This window comes from Talpa occidentalis, unplaced genomic scaffold (genome assembly GCF_014898055.3).
Source record: "Talpa occidentalis isolate TD23 unplaced genomic scaffold, MPIMG_talOcc4v2.1 talOcc4.16, whole genome shotgun sequence".
NCBI classification, from domain to species: Eukaryota; Metazoa; Chordata; class Mammalia; order Eulipotyphla; family Talpidae; genus Talpa; species Talpa occidentalis.
In genome coordinates, this window is record NW_023601653.1 from 80,617,188 (window position 1) to 80,633,523 (window position 16,336).

At 33.0% G+C, this 16,336-nt stretch overlaps 1 protein-coding gene across 1 annotated transcript; it reads left to right on the forward strand.

Moving 5' to 3' along the window:
- The first annotated feature begins 6,087 nt into the window (after positions 1 to 6,087).
- Positions 6,088 to 7,035, forward strand: LOC119248432 (olfactory receptor 12-like). The gene has a single exon (XM_037515386.1). The coding sequence runs from the start codon at positions 6,088 to 6,090 to the stop codon at positions 7,033 to 7,035; it is 948 nt and encodes a 315-aa protein (XP_037371283.1).
- The last annotated feature ends 9,301 nt before the right edge of the window (positions 7,036 to 16,336 follow it).

Consider the following 16,336-nt stretch of genomic DNA (forward strand, 5'->3'; position numbering starts at 1 on the left):
GCTTCTGACTGTACCCAGTGCATGTATAAACAAACAAACAAACAAGTAAAATAAATAAATAAAGCATGCCTCTATTTTAAAAAAAAAAAAAAAAAAAAAAGAGAAGTAAATATTAAGAGCTGCTATATAATGATTAAAGTAACATTGTGTATGTGTTTTCTATTCTTTAACTTTTTCTTACTATAAAGCAAGCAAACTGATATTTGAAAGAAATAAAAGGCCTATTGTGTAGGTGGTAAAATAATAGTTACGGTTACATAGAACTCTTTTGAGTAAAAGACCTGTTTCCAGGTTTTTTTATTCACCCAGGTTTATATTCTGAGGAGTATCATCCTTAGAATCACTATTCCTATAAAAAGGGGACCCACAGTAAATTATTTGAGATACAGCTATTTACATATATGTAGCAATAACATTCTACCAGTTTTTATTTCCCCATTTTCTACTTAAGGTTTTATAATAATAAAAGGTAATACATAAAGAACAGGTGCAACATGTCACATTCAATTTTTATCACCATTTTCAAATGAGGAAACTGAGGTATTTGGAGACTAAGTAGCTTGGTGTAGGCAAAATGCAACATATCTTCTAAAGCATGTGGAATATTTTAAAAAGGTAACATCACAACCTAGAAAAAGCAATTTCAAAAAGGAGGTATATATCAGTTATTCAGTCCTGGAATTACAACAAACCTGACATAACCCTTTCAATATTTGTGCAAATATTATGTTGTGTTTCTATTTTCTTTTAACATTTTAATCAATGTTTTGATTTAGAGCAGTGTAATTTCTGTATATAATTTCAGTTATTGACCTTTTCTCTTTTAATATGTTATGCATACTTATGCACTCAAAGTCAGATAAATACTTTTATTTATTTTCTAATCCTGGTCCACAATAGAAACTTCACTTGTTTCATCATCTTGCTTGCTTTGGTTAGCCAAGGGGGTGAGTCAGTCTGAGACCAGTGTCAGGGTTCTTATTATTTTTTAAGATGATTTATTTTTTTTTTAAATTATAAGTTTGAAGAAGCTATTTGACTGTATAGTTTATTAAATAAAATGACATATGACAGAAGTAAGAAGCATAATAATTTCTACCAGCCCTCCCCCCACCAAACACCATCCACTGTGTTCCCTCTTAAACTCAGGTCCCCAAGATGTTTATTGATGTCCAATAGATTTGAAAGTACTTTATGTTGTCAAGTTGTCTGTTATTTGAATGTCCAATATTTGGTTTTCTCATTCTGACTTGCTTTGCTGCATATAATTTTTTCAAATTCTCTTCATTTTGTTGAAAATGGCTGCATTTCATCCTTTCTGTAGCTATTTAATATTCTACTATATCTATGTTCCACATTTTTTTTTATCCTTTTGTCCAGGGAAGGAGATTTAGGCTGCTTTCAAGCCTATGTATTGCAAATAATGCTGTTGCAAATGTTAGAACATACGGAGTTTTTATTGATGGTTACACATTATGTGGTTAGCTGCCCAAGAGTGGGATTGCTAGGTCATACGGTATTTCTATTTTCAGATTTTAAGGTAAATCCAGATTTATTTCCATAATGGTTCTTCCAACAGGATAATAGGGTCATTTTTCTCTGCATCATCTATACCACTTATTGTTGAGGATATTTTTTCATTTTTTCATACCGCCCCATTGAGTGTAAGGTGAAATTTCATGGTAATTTTAATCTGTATTTCTTTTATTAGGAGTGAGGATGAAGTTTTTTTCATGTTTTGGTCTTCTTTCATATCCTTGGCTACATTTATTCCTGGGTAGTTTACTATTTTTGATGTGACTGAAAATTATATTTTCATAATGTCTTATTTCTGATAGTCTTTTGAGTCTAAAAAAGAGCAACAAATATCTCCAGGAGATTCACCTGAGCTCCAAAGACAAACACAGGCTAAACGAAAGGTTGGAAACAACTCTACAAACAAATGGTGCCTAGAAAAAAGCAGGAATAATGATATTTATATCAGATAAAATAGACTTCCGGCTAACAAGGTAACAAGAGACAGAGATGGAAGTTACTAAGGGGTCAGTACACCAGGAAAATATAATACTCATCAATACACATGCAGCAAATAAGAAACACCAAAAAAGTATAAGACAAATTTTATTAAATCTGAAACCAGACATTGGAAAGAACAGCAACTTTCACCAGTGGACAAATCAACCAGACAGAAAATCAAAAAGTAAACAATAACTTTGAATGAGGAATTGACAACATAGATTTAATGGACATATATAGAATACTGCGTCCACTAAAAGCTGAGTATACACTTTTCTCAAATGCACAGGGAACATTCTCCAGGATCAACCAAATGCTGAGTCACAAAACAAGTGACAATAATTTAATGAAGACTGAGTCATATCAAATATATTTTTTGATCATAATGGTATCAAATTAGAAATCAGCCACCAAAAAAGTAGGAAAAAATCTAATAAAGAGATTAAACAGCATATTAACGAGTAACCATTGAATAAGCAAGGAAATCAAAAAAGGAAATTGAAAAATGCTTGGAAACAAACAAAACAAAAATGAAAACACACCCTTTCAAAAATCCACAGGATGCAGGAAAAGGAATACTAAGAGGAAGCAAATAGTAGTAGGACCATATCAAGAAACAAGAAAGAGCTCAAATGAACATCCTCGTCTCTAAACTTAAGGTATTGAAAAGGGAAGAACAAACAAAACCACAAACAAGTAGGAGGAAAGAAACATAAAAAGTTAGAGCCGAAATATGTGAAAGAGATCTGGCTGCAAAACGGAGGCAACCAGAAGGGGAGGGTGATGGAGAGGGTGGGAGAGGCCCAATGGAGCTGGGGGTGGATTACTGGGGCTTTGGTGATGGGCATAATGTGAAAACATAAATTTGTGGAGGTCTGAATCTATAACACTTAACACAAATACAACGTTGTGAAGCAACCATACTTCAGTGCAAAGGATGTAAGGTAGGTCTCATGAAATTAAATATAATTAGATAGTGTGTTGTCTAAGAAAGTAAATTTTCCCTTCAATAAGATTATTCATAGTGTTGAATGCACCTCAGACTTCAGCTAAACATAGACATAGTGCATCAAATTTTTTCTAATTCCTTGTCATATTTCTGATCTAAGGGGAAAACCATTCAGGCTTTTATCTTTAACCTTGTATTTCTGAAGCTGGAACTGCCATGGGACAACACCAGCTTCTCCCGCCCCCACCCCACCACCTCAGTGGCCCCAACAGGTACACCCCTAAAGGCACCTAAGGCAGGAGCTGCTGCTTGTGGGCAGCGCCTCCCTCCACTGGCTCCTGGAGGGTTTGAACAGGGAGCCCCTAAGACTCCCAGGACAGAGCGGGAGTTTCCCGCAGGCTGCCTGGGTAGGATCCAACTCCGTGGACTGGGCCTAGTGGTCACCCCAACATTGGATTTGAGAGCTACAGCCCTGTTCCTCCCATTCCCCACTCCCACCCTTCCCCCCATGTTACCAATGTTACTTCACTTAAAAATTAATTTAGTATGAAGTTATTAAAATATTGTTAAATGCTGTCTTATGAAAACTAGTGATTTCAAACCAGTAGAAGAAACACTTCAACGCTCTGGCACAAATGCCAGAGGTCTGTGACAATCTACCACGTTTTGGTAAAACTTACTGTGGAGCCAACATCTCTCTAAAATGCAATGGGTAGAATATGTTTTAGAACCCAAGATAAAGCTGGATGTGTGCTATGGAAATAAACGCAAAGAAGCTAAATGGATGCCTGGTTATATAAACCTGGTTATATAAACCAACCTGGTTATATAAACAGCTTTAGTGATGTCATTTAGGTTTCCATTAGCATCAGAAAATTAAGAAATGAATTAGATCACGAATTTGTGTTTTATAGGAACAGAAATTCCTCCAGTGATATTTGTAAAAACAGAGCAATGAAGAACAAAGAGTATCAGATTCAGAAGAATTTTATAATTAATAATCACTTTGATTGACAGAGTGAGAACATTACTATTCTTCTAGGAAGGAATAAAACTAAATTCATTGGTACTCAAGCTTCTACATAGGGACTGATTTTACTATAGGTGGGAATCTTAAAAAATAAATGAATGCTGCCCACACTCATTTCATTAATGCACAATTTTCAGTATTCAGATTAATTAAGAATGAGGTGTGATCCAGGAATCAGAATTAAAAGCAAAGAGAAACAAAACTTTCCCCAAGAGATTGTGAAGTATGGGTAAGTTTGGCAACACAGACCTAATTGACCTCCAGGGTCTTTTATTTATTTAATAAAACTATATATATATATGTATATGTACCTATATACACATACTAAGCATATAGTTTCTAGTTTACCTTCTTGGCTTTAAGATTAATTATATGTATAGGTCAAATGACTTAGAATTTATGACAGATAATATAGGAGGAATTTTCAGTTCTGTCTTTGCATTATATAAAAAGATATTTCTCGGGATTTGAAATGTTGGTTTTGATAAGTGAAAATGAGGTACATATGATTTAGAAATAAGTAGGTCTATTTATGGAGTGTAATCAGATAGTTGAATAAATCCAACATAAACTATGAAACATTTTTTTGTAACTACACTTTCTTCAAAGTTTCCTTTAAAGGTGTAATCAGCTATTAAAATTCTTCAATGAAGTTTCTTTTGGAGTCTGCTGATTTTCAAGTAAGGTTTTTAAAAATCATATATTTAATGAAAATGTTTTCTTAATTTGGTATACATTTCTCTTTTTTCTGTACAGTCGCTCATATATCCATTATTTATTGAGCAATATCTATTTTCCGGGTACTACATATTCTATTAATTGATATACACAATTTAATTTAATCTTTACAACAGTGATTCTACCAGGTAGCTGTTTGAAGATATGTTTTGCTGCAGAGTGACTCACTGAATTTGAGCAATTTGCCCAAGATAACTTAGCCAGTAAGTGACAAAACATGGATTAAAACTCATATTTATATGAATGAAAATGCTATTTCTTTAACTAATAAAACGCTTAGACTTCACAAGAAGTAATAGAAGCAAATCAGTTTCACTTCTTCTGATTCTATTGTACTTTTAATTTTGTGAAAATTTCCAAATAAAAATATGACATTAAGTTCCTTGAAGGGAAGGGCATTTTTTTGTTAGTTCAAAAATTAAATATAGCCATGGAATCACAGAACTGTAACATAAAATTTCTTTTATTAAAATTGGATTTAATTTTTCAAGTATCTTAAACATGATTAATATTTTATCTGTGTGTCTCTTCAGTGCTTGATATTAAACTTGATAGTTATTTAAAAAAGGAAAATCTATGTAATATAGGGTTTTTTTTGTCCTATTTATTTGCAAACATCTTCTGTTTCAATAATGTATCTGTACAAGGAAAATACCTGCTGGGGAAGTAAATCTTGTACTTCAACCGTAATGCTTCAATATAAACATACTCATTCATATATCTAATTGTTAATGTTCTACATTAAAAGTTACTCTAGAGTTTGGCTGCAACTGGGAAGTAGAACTATGAACAATCAGGGATTAATAATAGATGACGTTGGAGGCAGAGGTTAAACAGTGTACGGTTAATATAGGACTTTGATTTATCTTTTCGGGTGACTTTCTTTAAGATCGATGCTTTATTCTATTTTGATAACTAGTAGGCCCATGTTTTCCAATGTCTTCTATAGCAGAACGACTTCCCCACACCAGTCATTTCACTACATCTTGTAAAAATGGAGTTGCCATGTTTTCACCCAATTTTCCATTTTTTTCAGTCTAAGTAATTATAAGTGCTTGTTTGTTTATTTGACTAACATTTGTTACACCTTTAAATCTTCCAGTAAGTTTAAATATTGCTTTTCACACTCAATTTCATGTTACCCTTCTAATAACCTATATATTAAATATGATGTATTTGGGTACTTGCAAATGTAAAAGTATTCTGTTGGATGTGTTGCCAGGAAAGTGTCATTTTCAATTAGCATATTATCTTTTATTGGGAACTTCAGGAATCAAAAGTTGACAAAAGTTTCCACAGTCTTCATGATCACCCACTATTTTTTTCAGATAAATTTTTCAGATAGCGCTCAGCTATGAAGAGTGAGCTCAACAGGAATTACTCAGAGGTGACTGAGTTTATTCTGCTGGGATTCAAAACATCTCCAGAAGTGCAAATCCTCTTATTCGTACTCTTCTTGCTTATCTACATGGTCATTGTGGTAGGAAATATCAGCATGCTAATTGTTATTAAAATAGACTCCAGACTTCACACACCTATGTACTTTTTCATCAGAAATTTGTCCTGCTTAGACATCTGTTACTCTACAGTCATTGCTCCCAAAACCCTCGCTACTTTCTTGTCGAAGGAAAAGAAAATTTCTTACAATGGTTGTGCAACACAGTTCTTTTTCTTTGCTCTCTTTGTTGGCACTGAAGGCTTTCTTCTGGCTGTGATGGCATATGACCGCTTCTCAGCCATCTGCTCACCTTTCCTCTACACGGTGCGCATGTCTCAGATGGCCTGTGCCCGTCTGGTCCTCACCTCCTATATCTGTGGAAGCATCAACTCTATGATACAAACAGGTTTTACCTTCAGTTTGCGTTTCTGTGGAGAAAACAGATTAGACCATTTTTTCTGTGATGTCCCAGCCCTGATCAAGATCTCCTGCGTGGACACCTTTGTGAATGAGATCGTGCTGTTCATTCTGTCTGCTTCCATCATCATCAGCACCACAGCTGTCATTCTGGTTTCCTATGCCTATATCCTCTCCACTGTCCTGAAGATCCCTTCCACCAGCGGCCGGAGTAAGACTTTCTCCACCTGCACCTCGCACATCACTGTGGTGAGTTTATTCTATGGCACTGTGTTCTTCATGTATGCCCAACCTGGGGCCATCTCCTCGCCAGAAAAGAGTAAGGTTATAGCTGTGTTCTATACTCTTGTCATCCCTATGTTGAATCCTTTGATTTATAGTCTAAGGAATAGGGAGGTGAAAAATGCTGTGAAAAGGATATTGTTGAGAAAAACATCTTTTCATTGATTGAGCTGTAAAACTATATAATAGGGTAAAAGCAATATTTTCAAATATTTGTTAGGAAACAGCTTGAATTTGGAAATTCAAGCTATTGGAATTAGGAAATGATTCCAGAAGTTTCAGAAGATTGAAGTTTATTTTATTTTTAACATCAATAGATTTTTTTTAAATGAATTTAAAAATCAATATAGATTTTTAATATCCTTATAATTCTTATATGGTGTGGTGTCTAGTTTGTTGTAATTTTGTTTAGGTATATTCAAAATTGCAACTCATAGGTACAGTACTATTAATTAATGCACATTTTAAATCTATTAGTATAATAGGTTCAAATACGTGATCTTTACATATCTATCTATCTGGAAGAGGGAGAAATATTTTTACTACTGAATGTTCCAGGTTTTTTCTCTAAATCATAGTCAACTTCGTCACTGTACAATCTTTGTAAATGAGAATTAGAAATGTTATTACATTGTAAATTATTCACTTTGCCCAAATACTTATACAAAGGAGGGGTGCAAATTATTACACCAATGATTTCCTTAATAATATCTTTATATTATCCAAACATTAATGATGCTATCAAGGAGCAAAAACATAAAAATAAATAAATTATTGTGATTTAGCTTTTGCAAAACTATGTTGTCATGGGAAGTCTTAATAATAAATGTTTTATAATATTTCCAGTATTATTTATGCAATTTGCCTCATTATTTATGGTTCGTGGATCATTTTCATAACACATATTGACTGAGAATCCTTAATTTAAGTTGGAAAAGTTATTAATTTAATTTGGAAAAGTTACTGTCACAATTATTTAGTGTTTTGAATGCCTGTGGGTAGCTATCATTTCTATTTGGAATCCCTTTATCTTACATTTATACTTAACTAAATTTGCCAACAGTTTGATTTCACATCATTAGAATTTTGAGTTCCATATCACTGATTTCTGTGGCTCTAACTCTCCTGGTATCAGGACAGTTGTAAGCCATTATTGCATGGTAACTATAATTAAGAAGAATGTATAATATATTTGAATTTTTCTAAGAGAGTACGTTTAAATGTTCTCACTACAAAAATAAAAAGGCAGTGTTATGAGTTAATGTGTTGAGTAAACTTCTTATATACGCATCAAATCATTATGTTATACATTTCAAACTTGCATAATGTTATATGTCAATATAGCTCAGTAAAGGTGGATGAAATAAAATATACACATGCTGGCACATGAACTTTCTGTTCTATAGATAACTGTGTTTTCTTCATAATTTTAATACAAACAGAGGAACCAATTTAGTAAACTTACTTGTAAGCTTTAGCACTAAGCAAAAATTCAAAGAAAAATTCAGACAAAAATTGTAGCTTTGCTCTTTGGTGCATTGAAAGTAGGAGCCATTTTTCATCAGCAGAAAAAAACAAAATGAAGAGAAAATATTTTTAAAAAGTATGGAGATTCAATTGTGTAGAAAAAGACGAGCAAGTAAATATAGACAATTAAGAATATTTTGCCCATCAAAGGGTGTTTTCCTGAAATTACATGACAAACCACAACCTAAAGTGTATTTTCACAATGCACACAAACAAAAAGATTATATACTGAGTTCTTACAAATTTATAAGAAAGGCACAATCAACCAATAGGAAATGGGAGAAATGCATTAGCGCACATTTCACAGAGCAAACATTTACATTTCACACGCAAACAATATGGCCAGTAAATTTTGCTGGGATGTTTTATGTCAATAGTGATTAGAGAAATAGAATTTAAGGTTGTAGGAAAATTCTATTTCACACCCATTCAGTGGGAAATTAATGAAAAGGTCTGACTATGCCAGTGCTAAAGAGTACATGGTCTGTCACCTGCATCTCTCAACAGGACTGATATTGTTTTTATGAGAGCAAAAATTATTTTTTGTTGTGATGAAAGAACTTATTTTTTTATTTATAATCTTATATAATCATTCACTTTGTTGCTTATACATAAAATGTAAATTCTGTTTTGTGTATAGATATACACAATATACAGTTATATTGTGTGCTTATAATATGAGCATTTCCTGATGGTGATTATAAAATATACAAAAATGTAATGAAAAAATTATAATAAAGAAAAAATAAGGTTGAATATACAGATGCTTTACAGGCTCTATTTTACATTACATTCTATACTGTTGGAATGTTCATTTGAATTGAGTTGAATCTATAAATCAGTTTGGGTATATCTAATCTCTTGCAGTATTGAGTGTTCCAGTTATGAATATGACATATTTCTCTAATTAGGTCTTCTACAATTTCTAATTTTTTAGTGTAGGGGACATACACATTTGTCAGATTTATCACAAAATGTTTAATATTTTTATCCTATCAAAATGAAGGATTTCATAAAAAGAATCTTCTTTTTATAAAAACCTTCTTTTATAGGTCTATTCAAACTCCTCCAGAAATTTTAGGTAGAAATAATATATTCCAAATCTTATTTTAAAATTTTCATAGTTATTTTATTATATTTTTATTGAGGTTACATTGATTTAAAACATTGTATATGACTTAGAATTACAGGACACACCCTTCAGGTGTATGTTATCACAAGACATCTACCACCAGGTACCCATAACCCCCCACCATAGTTCATTGTGCCCCTTTGTAACCTCCATTCTATAGTCAGATTTCTAGGGTTTCCTGTTTGTAGGGTTTGCTGTTCTGTAAAAAGTTTCTATAATTTGTTTTTACCTCCCTAGCTTAACTCCTAAATATGTTATTTTTCTTGATGCTTGTATAGTAGAAATTCAGCTTAATTTTCTCTTCAGATCCTTTGTTATTAATATAGAGCAATGCAACTAACTTTTCTGTATTGACTCTGTGTTCTGCTACTTTGAGGCATTTTTAAAATCTAGTTCTAATAATTGATATATGTGGACTATATTGTGTTTCTTTTTTTATTACTATTATTAGGATTGACAGTCTGAATAATTTCAGTGTATTTTGGGCAATAAAGACAGTACTTACTTGATCCTGGGATGAGTAAGCAAAGAAAATAATCTCCTGAGGATTAAAGGTCAAATGAAAGAATTATAATCTGAATTGGTAAGTTAAATTATGGAAGGATAGTATCTGTACATTTAAAACTTTAATATATTGATTAAAGAAACTGAAGTAAACACAAAACATGGAAAGATAACCCATGTTCATGAACTGGAAGATTTAATATTGTTATAATTGCCATACTATCCAAAGTTATTATTATTTTTACATTATTGTATATATACATTGCAGCTTCTGACAATAATTATAGTTTTTTGTTGATTTTGATTTACTTTCTTATAGTATTCAATAGCATGATCCAGTCTTATATTTACGTTATTTAATAACATCAGCTCTCAATAATTTAGTAATTATTTTTAGCAATGTACATGTCATATATACAACCACCAACATCAGAAAGTAATGTTATTACATTACTATTATATCAACCTCAGACTCTATCTTCTCAAAATGATCCTATATAGCAAAAGGATATTTGTTAGAAGCAGAGATTGTATCCAGTTGTTCTCATGTACTTTCAGTCTCCTTCAAGTCTAACAGATTCTCAAGATTTTGAATTTTCATGACATTAAGACTTTTGAATATTATTTGTATGGTACTTTATAGAATTTTCAAGGAAGTTTCTCTATGACTAGATTCAATTTACAAACGCTTTATAAGACGATTACAGAAGTGTTGTTACCGTCTCCTTGTGTCATTGCAGGTAGCACATAAATTCATTCTGTCATGTTCCTGATAAATTTTACTTAATCAGTTAATGAAAATCTATCTTCTGCTAGATTTCTTCCTTTAAAGTTAAGCATTGTTCATTGAAATAAATAAATATAAAGGTGCATTTAATAAGATATAACAGCATAGCTGGCATCTTATTTTATTAAATGGGTTTATCATTTTACTAATCAATCTTGATGCAAAAATTGTCCTCAGTTTGGCCAGTGAGAGCCCCTTAGATGCTTCTATGTCATTCTGAAATGTTCCTATTTATCTATGAGAACTTACTTTATAGCAAAAGTGATAAATTCATAAGATATAAATAATTCAATAAAGACATGCCTACACATATATGCATAAACCGATAGTAGAATATTTTGTTAAAGAATGGGGTATTTTTAGCGGAGGTAGATCCAAGATAGCATCAGAGGAGATTCTTTATTTCATTCCTTACAGGACCATCCTGGTTGTAAGGCAAACATCCCAGGCTGGGCAGGTTCATTGTTGATTCAGGCAAATGGAAAAGGAATCTTGGAGCCTAAGTACCTGACACCCCTTTAATGTTAAAGCAATGAAAAGGAGGCTAATTTACTCCACTTTTCCTACACTGGTTAATCAGTGGAATACTGTACTCAAAGAGTACTATGCCTAGGGACAAGCTAGAATATCTCTTGGACATTGGAGACGGTTCCGACTATATCAGAAGAGACATAAAGTATATTCATGCTTTAGTGAACAAGATGTGGATGGGGAGACATTTGGAATGTAGACTGGAACAGAAGACTTCTGTACAAACTACAGTACTACAACTTAGCCAGCAGCCCCAGGAGAAGAGAGTCAAACAGAGCAGAGACATACACTTTTGATTGAGGATAAATATCTGCAGAAGAGCTGGAGTGTTTGCAGTGGCTGAGATCTCCAGTGAAGGAACATGTACAGTGCACTGGCTTGTGATCCTTCTTCCACAACATTTGGTACTAGCACATGCCACTGAGCACATTCAGAGGCAGCAGATTCTCAGTTCTGGAACAGGAGAGGAAGGCTATAAGATGGTACCAAAAACATAAACCTGCTCCCCCCTAGTGACTGGACCCCTTCAAGACCTCCTCACCTCCTTACTCAGCAGTTGCACGATCAGGTCTCATACATAGAGAAGCCTAAAAAACCAAACACCCCAAATCATATAAAAACCACAGTGCCATCTGCTATAATTGAATAAGTAGTTCAAATCTCTACAGTTGCAAACAACAAAATGATCAGGCAAAAAAAAAAAAAAAATATGGCAACTTGAGGCCTCAAGGAAATATGACACCATAGGGAGAACAACTTTCCAGAATCCAAGCACAAAGATGGAATATTTTATCTTCCTACCAGACAGAGAGTTCAAAGTTCCCATGATAAAGGAATTCAAAGAAATGCATGAAATTTCAGGAGGAAAAGTCAAAGTGATAAAAGAGCTGTGAAAAACTGATCCACAAAGTTCAGAAAAACAAACATGTCATGAGAAATAAAATTAGTGAAAAGAAAATAGAAACTGACAAATTAAATAAGAAAGTATGAGAGTTTCAGTATGTAAAAAAATCAAGAGAGAAGGGGAAAAAACACTGTAGAAAGCAATAAGAGCAGACTGAGTCAAAAGGAGAATCAAATTAGTGACCTTGAAGATAATAATGCACCCAAAACCTGGGTTGAAGAAGAAAGAGATATGTGAAGGGGAAAAAATGAAGAAACACTTAAGATCTATCCAAATCCCCTAGGAAAGGCAACATGAGAGTAATGGATATTCCAAAAAAGGAAGAGAGAGAGAGAAGTAAACAGAGAAATTATTCCAAGAAATGATAGAGGAAAAATACATAAACTTGGGGAAGGAACTAAATATGCAAGTCTATGGAGCGAAAATAGCACATGCTTGTTTAAATATAATGAGACCTAGACCAAGACACATGGTCAAGAAATTTCCAAAAGTTTAAGACAAGCAAAGAATATTAAAGGGATAAAGATAAAAACAGACAACCAATAAAGGCACACCGATCAGGATTATGGACTTACAGGCTTACATCTTATTTCTCTGAAGAAACTTGATAAATAAGAGGAAAATGAAATGATGTGTACAACATCCCTAAAGATAAAAAATTCCAGACAGGAATAATATAGCCTGAAAGAATTCCCTTCATATATGAGGGAAAATAAATTTCCAAGCATTTTATTCCAAGACAATAGGAGCTGAAGGAGTTTGCAAACACTAGATCTCCAGTTCAAGAAATGTGAAAGGAGGTCTCTTATCTAACTCAAAGAGAAAAACATAAAAAAAAGAACAAGAAAACAGAGAGACAAAGAATGAAAAGACAAAATTGAAATAACAGATCCTCATGTATCAATAATCAACCTAAATGCAAATGTACTGAACTCACCAATCAAAATGCTGGCTGGATCAGAAAACAAAAACAAATTTTCTGCTGTCTCCAGGAGACCCATCTGAGCTCTAAAGACAAATATTGGCTCAAAGTAAACTTTTAGAAAACAATATTACCAGCATATGGGACCCCAAATAAGACAGGGACAACCATACTTTTGTCAGATAAAATAGACTCGCAGCTGTACAAGGTAACAAGAGTCATAGATGGATATTATGTAACACTCATCAATATGGATACACCAAATGAAGAGACATCAATAAATGTAAGAAAGATATTGTTAAAATGTGAATACAGATATTGGCAGCAATGCAACAGCAGTAGGGGATTCTAACACTTCATTTCCTCAAATGAACAGAGCAACCAGACAGAAAATTAAAAAAGAACAATAGCTTAATATGAAATTAAACCACAAGGGTTTAACAGATATTTATAGGGCATTAAACTCCAAATAATCTGAGAAGTCATTCTTCTCAAATATGCATGGAACATTCTCTAGGAAAGACCACATGTTGGATCACAATACAAGTGTCAAATTCACAAAGATTGAAATCATATCAAGTGTCATCTCTGAATGGTATTAAACTAGAAATAAACCACAAAAAGAAGGCAGAACAAATCGCTATGTGGAGATGAAACACACTGCTGATTGACTATTGGGTTAATAAGAGTATCAACAAATAAATTTAAAAATGCCTCAAGACAAATGAAAATGAGTTCACAATATACTGGAACCTATTACATACAACCAAATCGGTAATAAGAGAGAAGTGTACAGTAATACAGGCCCACATCAAGAAACAAGAAAGATATAAAAAGAGTCCAAACTGGGAAAGAAAAAATAAAGCAATCACCATTTGAAGATGGCATGATAATATGTACAGATAACCTTAAAGACTCCACTAAAACAATAGATCAGTACAGTTAAACGGCAGGTTACAAAATCAACTTACAAAAATCAGTTGCATTCCTACATCCATACAACAAGCTACTGGTTAGAGATCAAGAAAACAAGTCCATTTACCAAAGCATCAAAAATTAAATTCTTTGGAGTAAACTTAACAAAGGAGTCACAGGACTTGTATGATGAAACTATGAGACATGTTAAAAGAAAGAGAAGACACAAATAAATGGGAAAATATTCCCTGCTCATGGATTAGAAGAATTAGCATTGTTGAAGTAGACTTCTTTCCCAAAGCAATATATAGATTCAATGCAATCCCTATCAAAATTTCAACGGCATTCCGATTATAGGGCAAACACTACTGACGTTTATATGGACCCACATAAGATCCCAATTAGTCAAAGTAATCTTGACAACAAAAGATGAGGAATGGACGTATCAGACTTCAAACTATAGATCAAAATCATAGTTATAAGAACAGTATGTATGATAAGTATAAAAATAGACACACAGATCAAAAGAATAGAGAGCCCGGAAATAAACCCTCCCTATATAGACAATTAATATACAACAAAGGAACCAAGAGTGTACTTGGAAAAAGGAAAGGCTCTTAACAATGGTACTAGGAAAACTGGACAGCCACATGCAGAAAAATGAAACTAGACCACCCTCTCATAACAAATACAAAAATGAACTCAAATGGATTAAAGATTTTCATGTAAGACCTGAAACCATAAATTATATAGAAGAAAAGATAGGCAAAATAGTTCATGACATTGGCCTTAGTAAAGTTTTTGTGAATTCATTTCCAACAGCAAGAGAAACAAAACAAAATATAAAGAAATGGGACCATATCAAACAAAAAAGCTTCTGCAGGGGAAAAGAAACTACCAATAAAACAAAAAGACACACTACTGAAGAGGAGAAAATATCTGACAAGGGGCTAACATACAAGGTTTGTGAAGAACTAATGCAACTCAACAAAGGAATAAATAACCCAATTAAAAATTGGGCAGAAGAGCTAAATAGATACTTCTCCAATGAAGACATACGAATGGCCAATAATCTATGCTCTAGTGGCAACTATATGTGTAGATAGATAGATAGATAGATAGATAGATAGATAGATAGATAGATAGATAGATAGATTAGTTTGCATGGATTTTAAAATTAGTCTTTAAAAGAGAATCAGCTATAAGTTTGGCATTCTTAAAAATTTTTATCTTAATAACTTTAAGTGCCCCAAATATAAAATGATTAAGCTACATGCACATTTTTTATTGCTACCAATTCATCACCAGAATTCAAATCTCTTTATTCCAAATTCTTTCTGTTCACAAGACTTTACCCATATTTAGATTAGTTATAATTAGTAAAACATTTTATTATATAAATATAAATAGTAAAATATTTCATTATAATTAGGTTTCCTTCCCAATCCTGAGAATTTGTGTAATTAATGAGAGAATTTTCTAATTAACTTTTTTTTGAGCGTCTTATGTTAATTATGTAAGACAACACAATCCTTTTAAGACACCCTTTATACTTAAAGATTTTGATGTGCCTTATGGAGTGTATAGTAGTGAAAAATTTACTTTTTTAAAGCTGCAAACCCTAAGAGACCAATTAGAAACTCAAATAGCACTTCTCTATTGTTATCATTAATTGTCTTTGTCCTTAGAGAATATTTATACTAATATTTTTAAAGATGAAGTCATCCTCAAGGTAGCATGTTTGGAATCAGTTCACTCTGATGGCTTCCACTACTGGGAATCCCCCTGGATGCCTACAATAATACTTCATTCTCACAGCTAAGTGTGCCAGTTAGAGGGATACCTAAGAGAGATGGAATCATGCTTTGAGAAGGTTAATGAGAAGCAGGGACCCCCGTGGGTCTCAAGGTACAGTAGGGGTAGAAAGTAGCTAATTTCTCAAACTTCCTTGGACAAATTGAGTTGGTTTTGCTATAATTAGCTGTAGGCTACAGCAGGGCAACCAGAGGAGATGATTCCCACTGGTAGAATGAAACTTTTTTTAATCCTGCTATGACTTATCTTAAATAAAGACCATATTAAAGAACTCATGATTTTAATCAGTCTCACTGGGCCCTATTAAAAAATGAATTTAACAGTCAAAGAACAAAATTAGAAAGAACCTTAAGAATTCCCTGAGTAATAGGGTGACTCAAGCCTGAAATACTTTTAAGTGGTACTTTAAATGTTAGAAAATATAGTCCT